Source organism: Camelus bactrianus, chromosome 10 (assembly GCF_048773025.1).
Source record: "Camelus bactrianus isolate YW-2024 breed Bactrian camel chromosome 10, ASM4877302v1, whole genome shotgun sequence".
Lineage (NCBI taxonomy): Eukaryota > Metazoa > Chordata > Mammalia > Artiodactyla > Camelidae > Camelus > Camelus bactrianus.
Genome location: NC_133548.1, coordinates 4590556 through 4609781, shown reverse-complemented (window position 1 = coordinate 4609781; position 19226 = coordinate 4590556). Strand labels below are relative to the sequence as shown.

The 19226-nt window shown below is 35.7% G+C and overlaps 1 protein-coding gene across 13 annotated transcripts in view; it reads left to right on the top strand.

Annotated features, from left to right (window-relative positions):
* The window catches only part of PPP6R3 (protein phosphatase 6 regulatory subunit 3), a 113799-nt gene that overhangs the window by 9444 nt on the left and 85129 nt on the right, over positions 1 to 19226 (top strand). For 8 of the 13 annotated variants that reach the window (XM_074371601.1, XM_074371600.1, XM_074371599.1 and 5 more), the window contains exon 2: positions 11366 to 11463. The exons of 3 other annotated variants lie outside the window; for them this stretch is intronic. In XM_074371601.1, coding sequence (XP_074227702.1) covers positions 11416 to 11463 — 48 coding nt within the window. In that variant the 5' untranslated portion in view covers positions 11366 to 11415. Of the gene's footprint in view, positions 1 to 4044; positions 4108 to 11365; positions 11464 to 19226 lie in introns of all 13 variants that reach the window. 2 more of the 13 variants (XM_074371589.1, XM_074371595.1) reach the window with 2 other exon arrangements.

The window sequence follows — 19226 nt, the reverse complement described above, 5'->3', positions numbered from 1 at the left end:
TGGTTTCCACTAAACAGGCAGAGAGGCTTTGAACGAGTGCAAAAACAGCTCTCGAGGGAATAGAGCCTGGAGAGGATCGGAATTGCAGGGTAGCAGGACCTGTATAGCTTTCACTTCAGTGATGGTGCAAACTCTATTCCAAAATAGTTGGACCAGTTTACCCTCCTACAGGCATTGTTGTTCTGCATCCTTATCAACTCCTGGTATTGTCAGACTATTATATTTGCCAATTTAGTGGGTGTCAACTTCCATCTCATTTTTAAATTAATAGCTTTATTGAGATATAATTCACATATCACTACAATTTACTCATTTAAAGCATAACATTAATAGGTTTCAGTATATTTACAAAATTGTGTAATGATTACCACAGTCTAATTTTAGAACATTTCATCATCCTAAAAAGAAACCTTGTACCCATGAGAAGTCACTCTCCATTTCCATTTAACCCCTAGGCAACCACTAATGGACTTTCTATGGGTTTGCCTATTCTGGACATCTCATATAGGTGGAATCATCCAGAATATGGTCTTTTGTGACTAGCTTCTTTCACTTAGTGTATTTTTAAGGTTTATCTGTGTTGTACCATGTATCAGTATCAGTACTTCTTTGAATTTGATTGCTGAATAGCATTCCATTGTATGGACATACCACATGTTATTTATCCATTCAGCAGTGATGGACATTTGACTTGTTTCCACTTTTGGACTGTTATGACTAATACTGCTGTGAGCATTTGTGTACTGGTCTTTGGATGGACATATGTATTTCTCTTGGTGTATACTTAGAGGAGTGGAATTGTTTGGTAGTGTAACTCCGCTTTTAACATTTTGAAGAACTACCAAACTATTTTCCAAAGTAGCTGTACCATATTACAGTCCCACCAACACTATATCAGGGTTCTAATCTCTCCATTTACTTACCAACATTTATTATCTTCCATTAAAAAAAATTGCAGCCATCCTAGTGGTTGCGAAGTGTGGTATCTCGCCGTGGTTTTGCTTTGCCTTTCCTGAATGACTAATGCTGCTAAGTGTATTCGTGTGCTATTCGCTCTTTGTATGTCTTCTTTAGGAGAAAGTCTATTGAAATAATTCTATGCCCATTTTTATTAATTCATTTATTTCTTCATGGTTTCAGTGTTCTTTTTTTTCTGATTTCTTAATGAAGTTGAGCATCTTTTTGTCTGTTTGGATTTCTACTTTTGTGAAATACCTGTGTCTTATTTTTTTCTATTCAGTTGTTTGGGTTTTCTTATTTGTAGGAATTCTTTCATATTCTGGGTTTTATTGCTTATCTGTGTGACAGGTATCTTTTCTCCGTTTGTGACCTGTCTTTCGCTGTGTTTATGGGATTTTTTAAAAAGTGTTTCATTGAAAGCATGGAATAAAAGAGCAAAAAAGGGTCTTAATATCTTCTAATCTTTTTTCTAGTCCTTATACTACCCAGGTGGAAGAGGAAATAGATTTTTGGCTTACAGATAGTTATCTTTTAAAAATTAAAAAAATTTTTTGTTAGATTTATTTTTTGGTTACTTCATAGTTTTTGTTGCTGTTGTAAATGATGTTTTTAGGTTAAATTTTCAATTTGCTGGTAAATGGAAATGCAGATGACTTTATATGTGGCTCTTATATTCAATAACTTCTCTAACTTAGTAATTTTCTCATGGACTTCTTTTGTGTAGATAATCGTCTCACCTTTGAATAATGACAGGTCATTTCTTTCCAGTCCTTTTACTTTTTATGTCTTACTTTCATCTTACTGTGCTGCTTCCGGGCAGCCATCACCAGTGGGCAGTGTGAATGGTAATGGCAGGCCTCCTTGTCATGTTCCTGGTTTAAAAGGAAAATGCTTTTATTTTGCATCATTAAATGTGTGGATACTTTTTTATTTTCTTAACAAGTTGACGAAGATTCCTTCAATCTTCGTTTATGGAGAATTTTTTAAAAGTCACAAGCAGGTATTGAACTTAATTGAATGCATTTTCTACATTTATCGCCATGATGCTAATACAGTTTTCTCCTTTAATCTGGTGGCGTGAAAAATTGCTCCCAAAGGAGCAGTTAACATTGGAATTAACTTTATACTCCTGGGATAAATCCAGCTTGATCATGACATACTCTTTAAAAAAAACAAAAAACTTTTGTCTTGTTTTCTTTTTGTCATGTATTTTTGGTGTTTATTTTACTTGCTAATATCTTAGGATGTAAGTATCTATGCTCATTGGTAAGATTGGTCTCTAATTTCCCTTTTTTTGTATCAACCTTGATGAATTCTGCTTTCAGGTCTAATAAAATGTTATTCTAGTCTAATAAAATGAGCTGTAGTATTTCCTCCTTTTTATTCTCATAGAGAATTTATGTGTAAAACTGGAATTGTCTGTTCCTTCAGTGTTTGTTTAAACTTGCCTGTAAAACCATCAGGGCCTGGTGTTTTCTGCCTGAGATTTTAAAATTATTGATTTGGTTGCTTTAATATTTATAGGATAATTAGAGTCTTTATTTTTTCTTGAGTCACATTTGGTAATTTCCATTTTTCTAGATTTTATTTTGTCTGCATTTTCAAATATATTGGCAGAAAATTCTAATTTCTTATCTTTTGAATCTACCTGATTTGTAATTAATTACTGATGTTTATCTTCTGAAAAGGATGCTTAGATCGTTAATTTTCAGCTTTTTTTATGTACATAATTTGTACACATATATGTAAATAAAGTAGTAATTACCCTTTAATTACCACTTTAGCTACATCTCAGAAGTTCTATGTAAAATTTTTCTTTCAGTTCTGAATATATTCACATTTTCATTTTGATTTCTTCTTTGACTTAGTATATTGAAAAACCTTGCTTTCTGTATCTTTTAACCTTTATCTTTGTTATTGATTGCTAACATACATTGTGCTAATAAAATGTGCTCCAGTGTGATTTTAATTTTTGAAATTTGTTGACGCTGTTTTTATAGTGTCTATTTTGTGGCAGATTTTTATCAGTATTCTGTGTGTGTTTAAAGATAATGTATGTTTCCAATTTTAAGATAAAGTTTTCCCATGTCTATTAGATGAAACACATTAATTGAATTAACATTCAAACTAATCCTTAACTAATATTGTCTGCTTGTTCTGTCAATTTCAGAGAGGGGTGTTGTTAAAAATCCCATTATGATGGAATATTTGTCAGATTCCTGTAGTTATCTCAATATTTTTGCTTTTTGCCTGTAAGTTAGAATTATTAAATTCCCAGTGACTTGCAAAGTTTGTCATTTCTGTAATGAATCTTCGTTTTTAGGAATATTTTTTCCATTAAAGTATATTTTGTCAGATAATGGCATAACTGTACCCAGTGACTTTTAGTTAATGTTTGCCTGATATGTATTTTTCTACCCTTTAACTATCAAGTTTTCGGTTCCCTTAATGTTTTAGGTGTGCCTTTGAAAGCAACACATAGCTGGATTGCATTTTTATAATTTGACTGTAAGCTGATGAGTGAGTCTGTTTATGTTAATTGTGATCAAAATATTTGGTTTATTTCTCCTATGTTATTTTGTGCTTTCTAACTGGTCTTTTCTCCTGTTCTTTTTCTTTTCTTGCCTGTGTATTGTGAGATTTTTTTCCCTTCATTCCTGTTTGCTGTTTTTACCTACACCTCGTAAGAGATTAGACACTTCTTTTCTTGGTAATCTTATATATTTCATATTTAATTTAGGGCCTAGAGCTATTTGATATCTTGCACTCTCATAAGAATCTTTGATTGCTTTTAGTCTTAGACTCTTCCTAATTTTTATGCAACTATTGTCTCATTTTTATTTTGCTGCCCTTAAAATCCCATAAATAGGTCATTTTTTTATACTGTCATTCTTGAGAGACAGTTTTGCCTAATACCTGATTCTAGGTTGATTTAACAATATTTTCTTTTTCCATTGTTGCCACTGAGATTAATTAGAGGTTAGCTGTCAGTTGTTCCTTATCCACGAATCTGAGATATTCTGTACCTAAAGCACTATTCATGTTGGCCAGTCTAGCAGATAATGTTTACTCTTTAATTTTTAGGTTGCTGGTCTTATTTTGGATTGCTCTTTGGTGTCTTGCTACTTCTGAATAATCAAGTACCAGGTATTGTTTTGGATATTTTAAAAAACTTTAAAAATTACAAGTAATAGAAGATGTTCATTTTGTTAAGAGCTGGCAAATATGTTTTTTTCCCTCCTTTAATGTGGAGTGTTTCTGTGTTAATAAGGGATTTCTTAGAGATTTTCTTCTCCTTCAGATTACTTAGTTCATTTTTATATCCAGAAATGGGAAAGATTTCAAGGAAAAGTACTTTTTTAAAATGGTATCATTTGATTACTAGAAAACGTTTATCTGAACCTTAAATGTGACTCCAGCCACGTATAGAAGACCAAAAGCAATCTGGAAAAAGGATGTGGATCAAAACAGATTATGAACCAAATTTGTCTTTGGGAAAGAAAGAGAGTGGAATTCAGCATTTATAATATGTGGCCTATCCTGAGGGAGAGGAGGAATGGTTTTATAACTTTTTAATATTTAAAGTCTTTTCTTACTCTGACTAATAAGTGAAAAGAGGCAATCAGAAACAAAAGAGGCATGGAGGGACATAATAATGGCCTGTAGGCTGGGCTAGGTTGGAACTCCCTTTGTGACACTGTAGTTAGCAGACCATATCAGTTGAGGAGGGTTAGGGGGTTTGGTGCCAGCGCTGCTGATCCCAGGAGCAAAGAGTTAATAACTACTTTTAGTTTTGTCCCAGGAATTTTCAATGAGGCGAAGGAGTTTGGAAATGTATAGGCATTGTAACTATTGTATTCAAAAAATAAAGCTTGATAATCTTCTGGGGCAATGAGGAAAGAATGAAAAAGGATTGTAGGGGCACAGGGTAGAGAGAGAGCTGGTTTAGCATAATTGTTGTGAAGACTAAACATTCCTGGACATGTTTGTGTTTATAAACCCCCAGAAAAAAGTAGAGTCCATTCCTGCCATTAACTGTATTGTAAAGTTTTCTGGTTCTTGGAATGAGTTACTTTTTTTTTAAAACAAACTTTATTGTTGTTATTATTTTTGGAGGGGGGTAATTAGGTTTATTTATTTATGTTTAGAGGGAGTAGTGGGAATTGAACCCCAGACCTCGGTGCATGCTAAGCGTGTGCTCTACCACTTGAGCTGTACTCCCCTTCAGCTCAGTTAGTATTGAATTGCCTCTTGATTAGTGTGAACCTTCAGCAGCCTGCCTGTGCTCACCTACCTGCCTTACACTGGGAAGATGTAATTGTGTCTCTTCCTATTTTGCTTGCCCAGTCCTGTTATTACAGTTGTTACTTGGGCTTGATTCATTACTTAGATTATTTTAACTGTTTTTACCCCAAGAAGGCTCTTCATATTTTATATGAAGAAGGAGCCACTGGGAGGAAGTGAAGGAGGGAGACGTCTAGCCAGAATGATTTCGAGAAAGGGTCATTAAGTTGATGAGAACTGAATTGGAATTTTGGTTTGACCACTGAAGTGATTTTGGGCAAAATGTTTCACTTTCTGAGCCCCAGTTTCTTCGTACACAAAATGGAAATAATGTTAAAGTTCTCCTCTCTTTTCCATAGAAAATAACTGGGTAATTTGAATTTGTAAGGGTTTTTTTTCTTGCAAGTGTATTAATGTAGAAGTCACAAACTTTCACAGAAAAAGTGATTAAGACTAAGCTGACTTTATTAATGATTAATATCTTATTTTATTAACTTTTACTGGGTTTGGTTTTGAAATCTTGACTGATGGTAGAATATTGTGAAATTTTCTTTTTTACTCGATTGCCATTTTTCTGTTTAGAAGTCTTAGTTTAAAAAAATTAGTCAATATGTGATTGTATTTGCTTTGAAAAAACAGTAAAGTTGATAAGACTAAAATCTCTTCTGATCACATTCCCCCAGTCCATTTCCACCTTATGCTGTTAATAGTTTTGTCTCTATTTTCTTGATTTTTTTTCTCTGTGTTTGTATACTTACATATGTGTTTATAAAAACTATATAGTGTTGGAAATAAACACTTAGTAAAAAATCATTCATCACTTTTCATGGAGTCCCCTGCAGTACACAGACATCTGCCCTTTTAATTGCTGTATACTGAAGGTGTACTTGGTAGCCATTTCCCGTAAGAGTGAGCTTTAGATTTTTTTTTTTAAATCACAAACAACTCAGCTTGCTTTCAGTTTGGTATAATAAAGCACTTTGTTCCTAGAAGCTGTTAGAAGTATAGTGTTTGGTACAGAGGTAGGTAAAATACTAAATATAAAGCTGGAGTCTTTGCATTTAAAGTACACCTGTAAGCAGTGAAATGAAACTTTTTTTTTTTTGAAGTCGTTGCTGTTTTTCTCCTTTTCAAATGGTGACATTGTTTTTAAGCTCTACTATAAATGAACAATGATTTAAGAAATCTTTACTGTTTTATTATAAAATACGCATAACAGAATTTACATTTTAACCATTTTTTAAAATTAATGAGCTTTATTTTATAGAGCAGTTTTAAGTTCACAGCAAAATGAAATATAGTAGAAATCATGCAATATTATGGTCTTTTCATACTGGCTTGTTTCACTTAGTAATATACATTTAAGGTTTCTCCATGTCTTTTCATGGCTTGAGAGCTCATTTCTTGTTAGTGCTGAATGATATTCCATTGTCTGGATGTAGCACAGTGTATTTATTCACTTGCCTACTGAAGGACATCTTTGTTGCCTTCAAGTTTTGGCAGTTAAGAAAAAGCTGCTGTAAGTGTCTGTCTGCAGGTTTGTATATGAACGTAAGTTTTCATTTGAGTAAATACCAAGGGGCATGATTGCTGGATTGTATATAAGAGTATGTTTTGTTTTATAAGAAACTGCCAAACTGTCTTCCAAAGTGGCCATATCATTTTGCATTCCTGCCAGCAGTGAATGAGAGCTCTTGTTGCTCCACAAGCTCATCAGCACTTGGTGTATCGGTATTTTGGATTTTGGCCATCCAGCAGGTATAGTGGTATCTCACTGTTTTAATTTGCAATTCTCTGATGATATATAACATTGAATATCTGTTCAAAAGCTATGTGTATATCTTCTTTGGTGAAGTGTCTTCTTAGGTTTTTGGCCCATTTTTAAATCAGGTTTATTTTCTTATTGTTGAGTTTTAAGAGTTCTTTGTATATTTTCAGTAACAGTGCTTTATCAGATGTATCTTTTGCAGATATTTTCTCCCACTCTGTGGCTTGTCTTCCTATTCTTTTGACATTTTCTTTTGCAAAGCAGGTTTTAATTTTAATGAAGTCTAACTTATCAATTATTTCTTTCAGGAATCATGCCTTTGGTATTGTATCTAAAAAGTCATTGCCACACCCAAGTTAGTTTAGGTTGCTATAACACAGTACCATAGACAGGGTGGCTTATAAACAACAGGAATTTATTTCTCACAGATCTCAATCAGGGTGCCAGCATGGTCAGGTTCTAGTGAAGACCTTCAGAGTTTCAAACAGCCATTTTCTCATTGCATCCTCACATGGCAGAGAGAGGGTAAGAGCTCTCTGGGGTCCCTTTTGTAATGGCACTGACCCCATTTATGAGGGCTCCACTCTCATGACCTGATTATCTCCCGAAGGCCCTACTTCCTAGTACTATCACCTTGAAGGTTAAGATTTCCACATAAGAATTTTAAGGGGACAAAAGGTCCGTTGCACAAGGTCATCTAGGTTTTCTCCTGTGTTATCTTCTAGGAGGTTTATAGTTTTGCATTTTACTTTCTAAGTCTGTGATCCATTTTGAGTTAATTTTTGTGAAAAATGTAAGGTCTGTGTCTAGATGCAGTTTTTTGCATGTGATGTCCAGTTGCTCCAGCACCATTTGTTGAAACGGCTGTTCCAATATATTGCCTTTGCTTCTTTGTCAAAGATCAGCTAACTGTGTTTGTGTGGGTCTGTGTCTGGATTTTCTGTTCTCTTTCGTTGATCTATTTGTCTATTTCATCAGTTTCATAGTCTTGATTACGGTAGCTTTCTAGTAAGTCTTGAAGTTGAGTAGTATTGGTCTTCTGACTTTGTTTTTCCTTCAGTAGTGAATTGGCTATTTTGGGTCTTTTGTCTCTCCATATACTTTACAAACTATTTATTTATTTACTTACTTACTTATTTTTTTACAAACATTAGAATTAGGTTATCAGTACCTGCAAAATAACTTGCTAGTGTTTTGATTGGGTTTTGTTTGATTAGAATTGTTCATGATCTTAGTGGGAAAACTTTCTCACCATTGAATATGATGTTTGCTGTAGGATTTTTGTAAGTGTTCTTTATTAAATTGAAGAAATCCCCCCCTGTTTCAAGTTTGCTGAAGAGTTTTTATCATGAATGGGTGCTGGATTTTGTCAAATGCTTTTCCCGCCTCTATTGATATGATCATATTATTTTTCTTTAGCCTATTGATGTGATGAATTATATTTATTGATTTTTTTAAGTGTCAAACAGCCTTGCATATCTGGGATAGATTCCACTTGATGTATAATTCTTTTTATAGCATTTTGGATTTTATTTGCTAACATGTTGTTGAGGATTTTTACATCTGTATTTATGGGAGATACCTGTTTTTCTTTTCTTGTAGTTCTTGGTCTCATAGAATGAGTTAGGAAGTAGTCCTGTTCCTACCTTCTGGAAGAGATTGCAGAGAATTTGTATAATTTTTTCTTTAAATGTTTAGTAGACTTCAACAGTAAACCCATTTGGACATGGTGCTTTTTGTTTTAAAAGATTAGTAATAGTTAATCCAATTTCTTTAAAAGATATGGACCTATTCAGATTGTCTATTCTTAATCTGAGTTGTGACAGATTGTATCTGTCAAGGAGTTAGTTATCCATCATGTGTTATTTAGAGATGTGATATTTAACTTTTACGTACTTTGGATTTTTCCAGGTATCTTTCTGTTACTGATTTCTAATTTAATTGTATTGTTTTCTGAGTACAGACATTGTATGTTTTCTGTTCCTTTAAATTTGTTAAGGTGTGTTTCATAGACTGCATTCTATCTTGGTGCATAATCCACGTGCATTTGAGAAGAATGTGTGATTTGCTGTTGTTGGATAAAGTAGTCTATACATGTCAATTATATACAGTTGGTTGATGATGTGCCGTCGAGTTCAATTCTCTTTACTGATATTCTGCCTAGTGGATTTGTCTATTTCTGATAGAGGAGTGTTGAAGTCTCCAATTATCATAGTGACTTAATCTATTTCTCCTTGCAGTTTTATCCATTTTTGACTCATGTATTTTGATGCTGTTGTTAGGATTGTTATGTCTCCTTGAAGTATTGACCCTTTTTTATGTTGTAATAACTCTTTTTCATTGACAACATTCCTTTCTCTGAAGTCTCTGTCTGAAATTAATATAACTACTCCTTTGTTTTAATTAGTGTTAGTACGGTATAGCTCCATCCCTTTACTTTTTTTTTTTTAAACAGTATCAGTTTATTTTTAACTTTCAACGTTAATGCCATCAATTGAGAATGTTTCATCTTCATTAAGAGAACTTCAGGAAATAAAATGCTGAGGGGGGAGTCCATCCCTTTACTTTTAACCCATATGCATCTCTGTACTTAAGGTGGGTTTCTAAAACCCAATCAAAAATGGGCAGATCTAAATAGACATTTCTTCAAAGAAGACATATAGATGGCTAATAGGCACATGAAAAGATGCTCAACATTGCCAATTATCAGAGAAATGCAAATCAAAACTACAATGAGGTATCACCTCATACTGGTCAGAATGGCCATTATTAAAAAGTCCACAAATGATAAATGCTGGAGAGGGTATGGAGAAAAGGGAACCCTCTTACACTGTTGGTAGGAATGTAATTTGGTGTTGCCACTATGGAAAACAGTATGTTGATTCCTTAAAAAACTAGAAATAGACTTACCAGATGATCCAGCAATCCCACTCCTGGGCATATACCTGGAGAAAACTCTAATTTGAAAAGATATATGTACCCCAGTGTTCATAGCAGCACTATTCACAATAGCCAAGACATAGAAGCAACCTAAATGTCCATTGGCAGATGATTGGATAAAGAAGATGTGGTATATTTAAATAATAGAATACTACTCAGCCTTAAAGAAGAATGAAATAATACCATTTGTAGTAGCATGGATGGTCCTGGAGATTATCATACTAAGTGAAGTAAGTCAAATAGAGAAAGACAAATATTATATGATATCACTTGTGTGGAATCTAAAAAATAATACAGATCAACTTGTTTATAAAACAGAAAGAGACTCAGAGACATAGAAAATAAACTTATGGTTTATTCCCCAAAGGGGAAGAGGGGAGAGGGATAAATTAGGAGTTTGGGATTAGCAGATAAAAACTACTATATATAAAAGAGATGAACAACAGGGTACTACTGTATAGCACAGGGAACTATATTCAATACCTTATAATAACCTGCAATGAAAAAGAATATATATGTATAACTGAATCACTGTGCTGTACACCAGAAACTAACACAACATTGTAAATCAACTGTATTTCAATTGAAAAAATAAATAAAGTGGGTTTCTTGTAAGACAACATATGATATGCCTAGGTGTAGGTTTTTGGGTTTTTTTTTTTTTTTTTTTTTTTGCTTCGTGTTCTCTGAGATTCCTGATCTGTGATTTGGTGTCTGACATTAATTTGGGGAAATTCTGAGTCATTAAATACTGTTTCTGTTCCCTTTATCTTTCCTTCTGGTATTGCCATTATGTGTATGTTACACCTTTTGTAGTTGTCCCACAGTTTTTGAATATTCTGCTGTGCCTCCCCCAACTCCCCAGTTTTTTTCGTTTGATTTTCCATTTTGGAAGTTCTAATGTCATATCTTCAAGCTCAGAGTTTCTTTCTGCTGCTGTGTCCAGTCTACTAATGAGCCTATCAAAAGCATTTTTCATTTCTGTTACAGTGTTTTTGGTCTCTGGCATTTCTTTTTGGTTCTTTCTTAGAATTTTTCTCTCTGTTTATGTTACTCACCTGTAATTGCATATTGTCTGCCTTTTCCATTAAACCTCTTAGCACATTCATCATAGGTTTAAAAAAAATTTCTGATCTGGTAATTCCAGCATCTCTGACATATATGACTGATTCTGATGCTTTTTCAGTCTCTTTGAACTGTGTTTTGCCTTTTGCTGTGCTTTGTAATTTTTTTTTAAAAGACAGACATGATACACAGGTAAAAGGTACTGTGAAGAACAGGCCTTTAGAGATGTAGTGGTCAATTGTCCAGGGAGGGGAAGTGTTCCATAGTCCTATGATTGAGTCTTTTGATGAGCCTTTGCCCCTGAACATGAACTTCACCAGTGCTTCTCTGCTTTTTTCCTTTTCTTAGGTGGGACAGGATGGCTAGAGTGGCCTGGAGTTGTGTACTTGCCTTTCCTCATGCAGAAGGTTAGAGGGGGCTGGAGTTGGATTTTTCCCTTCCTCCAGGTAGGTTAGGTTCCGGTAAAACCCCAGTGGGTTAGGCTCTGGTAAAAGAGTTTTTCTTGAAGGCAGGCTTTGTTAAGAACAGAATGTTCTGGTGTATTTCAAAATATGTTCCTTTTTCCCTCCCAGAAACAAGAGGGGAAGGGAAAAGTCTATCTACTCACCTACTGAAGGACATTTTGGTTGCTTCCAGGTATTGGCCAGTATGGATAAAGCTACTTTAAGCATCTGTATGCAGGTTTTTGTGTGAATGTAAGTTTTCAGCTCCTTTGGGTAAATACCAAGGAGTGGGATTGCTGTATTGTATGGTAGGAGCGTATTTAGTTCTGTATGAAACTGCTAAACTCTCTTCACAATGCTTGTACCATTTTGTGTTCCCAGCAGCAATGAATAAGAGTTCCTATTGCTCCACTTCCTCCTCAGCATTTGGTGTTGTGTTTTGGACTTTGGCCGTTCTGATTGATCTGTAATGGCATCACATTGTTTTAATTTGAATGTTTCTGATGACGTAATGATGTGGAGCATTTTTCATATGATCATATCATTTTTAATGACTATTTCATTGGATAGATAAAAGAACCTTGATATAGACGAAATCATTGCTATTTAGGTTCCATGTATTTGTGGATGACCTGGATTTTTGTCCTATGGTGGTCCCCACAGTGTCTTGTGACCTCTATATTTAGATATTTCTCTTTTTTCTGGTATAAACTCTTTGGACATTTTTATATATAAGACTTTTTACTCAGAATAAACACCTTAGGATGAACTCATAAAAGTAGAGTAATTGGGACAAAGGACTTACAGATCTTAACACCCTGTGATATCTGAGGCCAGAAAAATTACCCCACTTTATACTTTTCCCAGCAGTTCCAGCAAGTTTTATATTGATATATATTTAAAATCTTTCTTATTAGGGGAAAACTTTTAACATAGACAAGCGTAGACTAATATAATAACCCTCAGGTACTCAGCTCCAAATCCCAAATACCCAAGACCAATCCTGTGCTACTTCAAGCCCCACTTCTCCCTTATATTGTTACTATTTTAAAACTCCATTGAATTGTAATAGAAATACAGAGAACTACACCCATCATAAGTGAATTTTCACAATCTGAAACCCCTCTGGGTAATTAGTGTCCCAGATATGCCTTTGTCCCCTTTCAGTCATGCCCTCTCTGCCAGGGCAACCAGTATCCTGATATGTAACTGCATTGATTAGTTCTGCCTAGTTTTTTTCCTTAAGTAAATAGAATCTTATGGTATGTTCTTGTGTCTGAGTTTTTCTCTTGGCATTGCTTGTGAGATTGTCCGTGTGCTTGCAGGCAGTTGTTGACTATTTGTTCTTGTTTTATGTGAAATTTTATTGTATGAAATTATTTTGTTGTTGATGAACATTTGGATAGTTGCCGCTCTGGGGCTACTACAAATAGTGCTGCTCTGAGCATTCAAAGTTTGTGTCTTTTGGTGAACGTATGCATGCATTCCTTTGGGGGGATATACCCAGAAGTGAAATTTCTAGGTCATAGAGGTATGCATATATTTGATTTTGGCTGCATCTACTAAAGTGATTGTACCAAATTATACTTCCACTACCATATCCTCTTTAGTAGCTTGCATTTTACATCCTTTTCATTTTAACTACACTCCTAGCTGTGTAGTGATAACTTATGATAGTTTTAATTTGCACTAGTGAAGTCAAGCACCTTTTCGTGCTTTTATTGGTCATTTAGTTATCCTTTTTAAATGAAGGGTAATATTTAAGTCTCCTGTTCTTTTTTCTGTTGCATTCTCTTTTTCTTACTGTATTAGCTCTCTGTTGCTACATAACAGTTGTCCCCAAACTTAGTGGCTTATAACAACAATAAACATTTATTATCTCACAATTTTTGTGGGTTAGGAACTTGGGAACAGCTTGGCTGGGCTATTCCAGCTTGGATGTCATCAGCCTTCTGAAGTCTTGACTGGAGTTGGAGGGCCCTTCCCGAGGTGGCTCATTCACATGCCTGGCAAGTTAGTCCTGGCTCTTGGTGGAAGGCCACGGTTCCTTTTCATGTAGGCTTTTGTCAGGGATGCCTAAGTGTCCTGTCCTCAGGACATGGTGACTGACTCCCCCCCTGAGAGAGTGATTTGAGAGAAGGAGCGCCAGGGGGAAGCTATCGTTTTTCTGACACAGCCTCAGAAGTCACATGGCATTTAATTTTGCTGTGTTCTGTTTGTTAGAAGAGAGTCACTTAAATCATCCCAGCTTGGGGAGTTATGTTCCACTTTTTGAAAGAAGTGTCAAAAAAATTTGTGGGCTTATTTTCAAACACAACTTTTGGTAGGATTTCTTTTGTGTTGGAGGTGAATCTTTCAGGAGATATAGGCATGGTGACTATCTTTGTCTACTCTGTGGGTTGTCATTGTGTGAGGAAGAGGAGTTAATATTAATGTAATTCAGTTGATTAATTTTTCATTTATTGGTTAGCCCTTTCCATATTCCTTTGAAGAAAATTCCCAAATGCTTATTGTTTCTTCTATAAACGTGTCAGTATAGATCTTTCAAAGATAAACTTTTTGTTTTAACCATAACATAACCACAAAACTGTAACATCTAAAACAAACTCCCACACAGTAGTTGCTTAATATTATCCAATATCTAGTCAGTGTTGAAATTTCTAGTTGTCTCAAATATGATAAATTTTTAGTAGAGTTTTTTAATTTTGTCAGATCAAGATCCAAATAAGGTCTACCAATTAATACTATCTGCAGATTCCCCAGTTGTCACTCTTCCTCCCACCCGCCTTGCCATCTGTGTGTGAAAGACCTGGATATCTTGTTCTGCAGTGTCCTCACAGTGCTCTGTGTTAAGTAGGTAGCCATGGATTTTTCTCTCTGGGCCGTAAACTTTGTTGCAGTCTCACTGGTGTTTATTTTTCGGTTGTGATCTGTCTCTAAAGGTTGAATGTGGACCCAAATTGAAATTTTTAAAGGGCTTCCAACCTAAATCAGGTAGAAATTCATTCAGATCATAGTTCTGTACTTAAAATATAATAATGTTTGCTTTGAAATGTACTCTCTGTGTGTTTGGGGCCATCTGAGAGTATATTTTCTGTTTTCTGTAGATCACACATTGACTGAAAGCCTTTCCTCTTGAGGAAACCACACCCCCTCTGGTAGTTTAAATGTTGCAGGGCATAACATAAGGTGGTCTGACACCTTTTGGGGGGGTCCAAATCCCTCTCCCCAGTTTTTTTTTACTTGATGTATGGTTATATATGTACAATGTTATGTTAATTCAGGTGTACAACATAGCGATTGGACATTTAAATGCATGACAAAATGATCGCCACCCACCTCTTATTAATAACCATGTTAACCATCTACTTTTTTTTTTTTCTCCTTGTGTTGTCCACTAGCTGACTGATTTTTTGAGTTGTGATGACCAGTGTTTTAAGGGTTGATGACTCAAAATCTTTTTAGGCTACCTTGAGTTTCCAGTCTTCCTCAGTTTCTGTTTTTCCCTTCTAATAGAAATTTTAACAATAAAGAATTAGAAAAATTAATGATGACATGATTAGAATGAATGTTAGAGAATTAAACAAATCATTTCTTAAAATTCATATATGTATAAATTTAAAAGGTCATTTTCTTAATACCAATTGTATTCAAAAAGTGTGGTTCAACTTCAAGTAAGAAGTAAATTTTCAAAAAAAATTTTTTTTCAGTGTTTTATTTTTAAGTGAGTATACATAAAGGATACTGATTCATAATTCATTCAGCAAATATCTGGGTGCCTGCCCAGTACCAGGCTGGTGCTTCTAGGCTTTGGTCATAAATGGTTAAAAAGATGGCCATGGTACTGGTGACTTCAGTGAATCACAACAGTGTCTCAGTAGAGATACAATGCAAGCTACATGTGTAATCTCAAATTTTCTAGTGGCCTCATGAAAAAGAAACAGGTAAAATTAATTTTAATGTATTTTATTTAACCCAGTATTCCAAAATATTGTCATTTCAACATAAAAATTATCAATGAGATATTTTCACTTTTTGGGGAACTAAATCTTTGAAGTCAAGTATGTATTTTATACATACATACTTCTCAGTTTGAACTGGCTACATTTTATATGCTCAGAAACCTTATGTGGCTACTGTAGTGGACCACATAGGTCATGGTTATCATCATTGTTATCATTGCTCACATGGAGTGGCAGGGGACGCTGACTAGGAACCTAAGTAAACAGTGGCTAGAAGGACCAGAGGAGATGCAGGGAGATGAATTAGGAAGCTGTTTCTGTCCTCCAGGTGGCGGCAGAAGAAGATGGAAAATGAGAGATACTCAAGAGGTGGAGTTGGCAACATTTTGATGAATTTGATGGGGAGGGAAAAGAGGAACCAGGCTCTGTCTTTCACAGCTGGGTGTGCCTTTTCTGGGATGGGGAAGACTTGGTGAGGAAAAGGTTTGGTTCGTGGCTGGTATATGGTAGAGAGCAGAAGCTCTGTTTGGGGGATACTAGCTTTAATGTGCTTGTGAGACATCCAAAGGGAAATGTCTGCTAATAGTAGGATACCTGTGTTTGAAGTGAAGAGGTGGCCTTAACTGGCTTAATGAATTTGAATCTTAAATGTGATTATGGAGGTATTTTAAAAAACCCATGGAAATGGCTTCATTTATTCAACAACCCCCTTTTTTTTTTTAAAGTCTTGTTGGGTCTTGTTTTAGTTGCTGCAGCCACAGCATGAATTGAACAAGTGTAAATTGACACTTCAGCCAATGTCGTGAACTTGAGAGTATACCTAAATAGTGTCCACAGTCTGGACCCTGTGGGAACTTCTACCTTAGCAGTTGTGGAGAAGAGACAGAGAGTGGGGGCAGTGAGGAAACAAGGAGAGATGAGCTTAAAGAAGCCAAGTAAGGAGAATGTACCAATGAGGAGGACGGTGCCATGGTCTGCTGTACTGAATGCTCCGGAGAGCGAGTTTAAAACGAGGATAGAAGAGTTTCATTTGGATTTAGCCCCATCTGGAGGTCACTGGTGACTTGAAAGGTAGTTTCAGTTGAGTGGTACAGATAGACACCGGATTAGAATGAGTTGAAGAGGGAATGGTTTGAGACAAAGGGCTCCTTTTCTTACTTTTAAATAACTACTACAAATCATTGAGAAGACAAGCCCAGTAGAAAAATGGACCAAGGATATCAACAGAGAGTTGGCAGATAAGTGAAGTATAAATAGCTCTTAGACCTATGAACAGTGCTCCTAGGAGAAAAAGATGTTGTTGGCCAGGGTGTGAGGAAACAGGCATACATACCTCCTGTGCCGGTGGGAATACGGGTAGGCGTGGCCCTCGTGTAGAGCCATCTGGCTGTATGCATCTAGTTAGAAATGCATGTTGTTCACTCCAGCAGTTCTACTCCTGGAACCCTGGCATTTTTGGTGATAGTAAAAATTGAAAACTAGATGATCATCAGTGATGGCCTGGTTAAATGAACTGTACTGTAAAGTCAGTATCAACTAAAATGTTTTATTCTCCAAAAAGTAGAATTTGTTTTTGTTTTTTCTACCGTGCTATAAACCAAGCTCTTTGAAGAGTGATTTTTTTTTCTCCCTTCTTAAAGATTGAGAAAAATATCAGTGGGTCTGGTATAGGTCACAGAAGGTATTTGGAAATACGCTTTTGAAGAGCGATGTTAAGCCTGTCATTCTGTCTTGACTTTCTGCCTTTTAACACACTTTACGTAAGTTACTAGTCTATATTCCCTTGTCCAGATACATGTTAGGATTCTTTTTAAAGGACTCTGTCCTCTTTTATATGTTTTGGGTTATACACCACAGGAAAGATGGGTATAGCATGTCTTACAAGCTTCGTGGATGAATTCACACCCCAGTTTACCTTATTGCACCTAAAAGTAACTAGAGCTCCTATCACGAGAGCTTTTACTTGGTTTGGGTCACTGACAAGGCAAGCAAGCGTATGTTGTTTGAGGGCCCTAAATGGAGCAATGGTGGTTAAACTGTAGCTGTCTGACGTCAGAGGAAGACTTTCGTGGTCAACTTTCTGTGAGGGAAAGGGACAGGACAAGCCTTTGTAAGCTGTATGTTCTCCTGTCACCTATATTAACCTGGTTTTATTGACCTTTCCATAGTTTGGCCTTCTTCGGAGAAAGTAGCATATTCAGTTGTGGACTTACAGCAAAAATGAAAAACTTGGCACACCCACATAGACCAAATCAGTCTGAGCAGAGTACAGTGACAATGTGTAACTTTAAATTCTTTGTCGTTGGCACTCTCTACTCGAAGATCTTGTTTAAATTTAATTAATTTCATTTAAGAGCTCGAGATTGTGGTTATTCATTGATTCCTTTTTCTTTCTTTCTTAGAGTACCCTGGTTTCACTTCTATTTTATATTTCTTCGTAGAGCCCCAGGAAAGAAGTAGTTGAGGATTTGAAGCATCTTAAGTGATCATTTAGTCTAATCCTCTCATTTTACAAACATGAAAACAAGCTCAGAGAGATGAGGTTACTTGCCCAAAGGCTGACTGAACTGAATCAGTGTTCTCTTCGTCTTCCTCTTTACATCTGGTGAAGTGCGGGTTGTATGATACCCTGCATCATCAGGTTGAGGTGACCTGCCATAACTTCGGGGTGAGAGTGGATTTAATTTACATTACAGCAGTTCTGGTGAAGACTTTTAGGTTATGTGCTGCACTGCTTTATTTTTAGTCATGGAGACAATCTAATAGAACTGTTTTTACACTTTTTGGTTGAGAAAGTTGAAGCCTAGAGATGTGAGCTTAATTCATCAATGATTATAGACCAGAAATGTTTATTCTGTGCTTAGTTTTAAATGTGGGTCAGAGAGGTGCTGTTCAATATAATGATTTATCTGTGCTCACTGTGGCTATTAAAATGAAAAGAAATTTGAAAATTCAGTTTCTTAGTCTTACTAGCTGCGTTGGAGGTACTCAGTGGCTGTGTGTGGCAGGTAACTACTGTGTTGGACAGTGTAGGTCTAGAGCATTTACCTTAAAAATTTTTTTTTGAGAACTTTACAAGTGTTAGTGGGGGACACCAAGGCTTACGAGTATAATTCGAATTGCCTACTGGAAATCAGGTCTGTGTTCAAAAGTAGGAGAAAAAATTGCTCTTGGAGCTTATGACAGTGCTACATACAGCTGGTTGTGACGTGGGCCTTTTCTCGGTTCACATTTCATCCATTCTTTAGGACAGTAACCAAGAACCTATATGAAGGGCTTTTTGTTTCCTGACTTGGAGGTGTCTTGTTTTGCTTGTTGAAAACCTCATCCTTGGGTTAAGTTTTCAATGAATACATTTATTCACCTTCATGGTACTCAGCATGTTTTTCAGTCTCTGTACTTTTATTTCACATATTAATCACTTGGTTACCCAGATGCCCTACAAAAAGTTGGATGTCTTTCTTGCTGTTGTATTCTAGATTTTGGAAGTTTCAGCTTTTACATCAAATTCATTCTGGTGTATACCATGCATGGCTGAGCTAGCTAGATATAGCTTTTGCGATTGGAATTGTTTAGTCTTTGGTACCATTGCTATGCATCTTTGTACAGTGTTGTTGTAACAGACAGATTGGTTCTCTAGGCTTTACTTTGGATGCTAATTGACTAATTTATGATTTGGCTCCATTTTAATAGCAATTTAGATTGGGTTGGCTTGATGCATGATGGCAGTGGATTTGAGTGTCCATTAGGGTGCATAGCCAGACGATGATGTAATCCAATCAGGTGCCAAAGTTTTTTACTTAA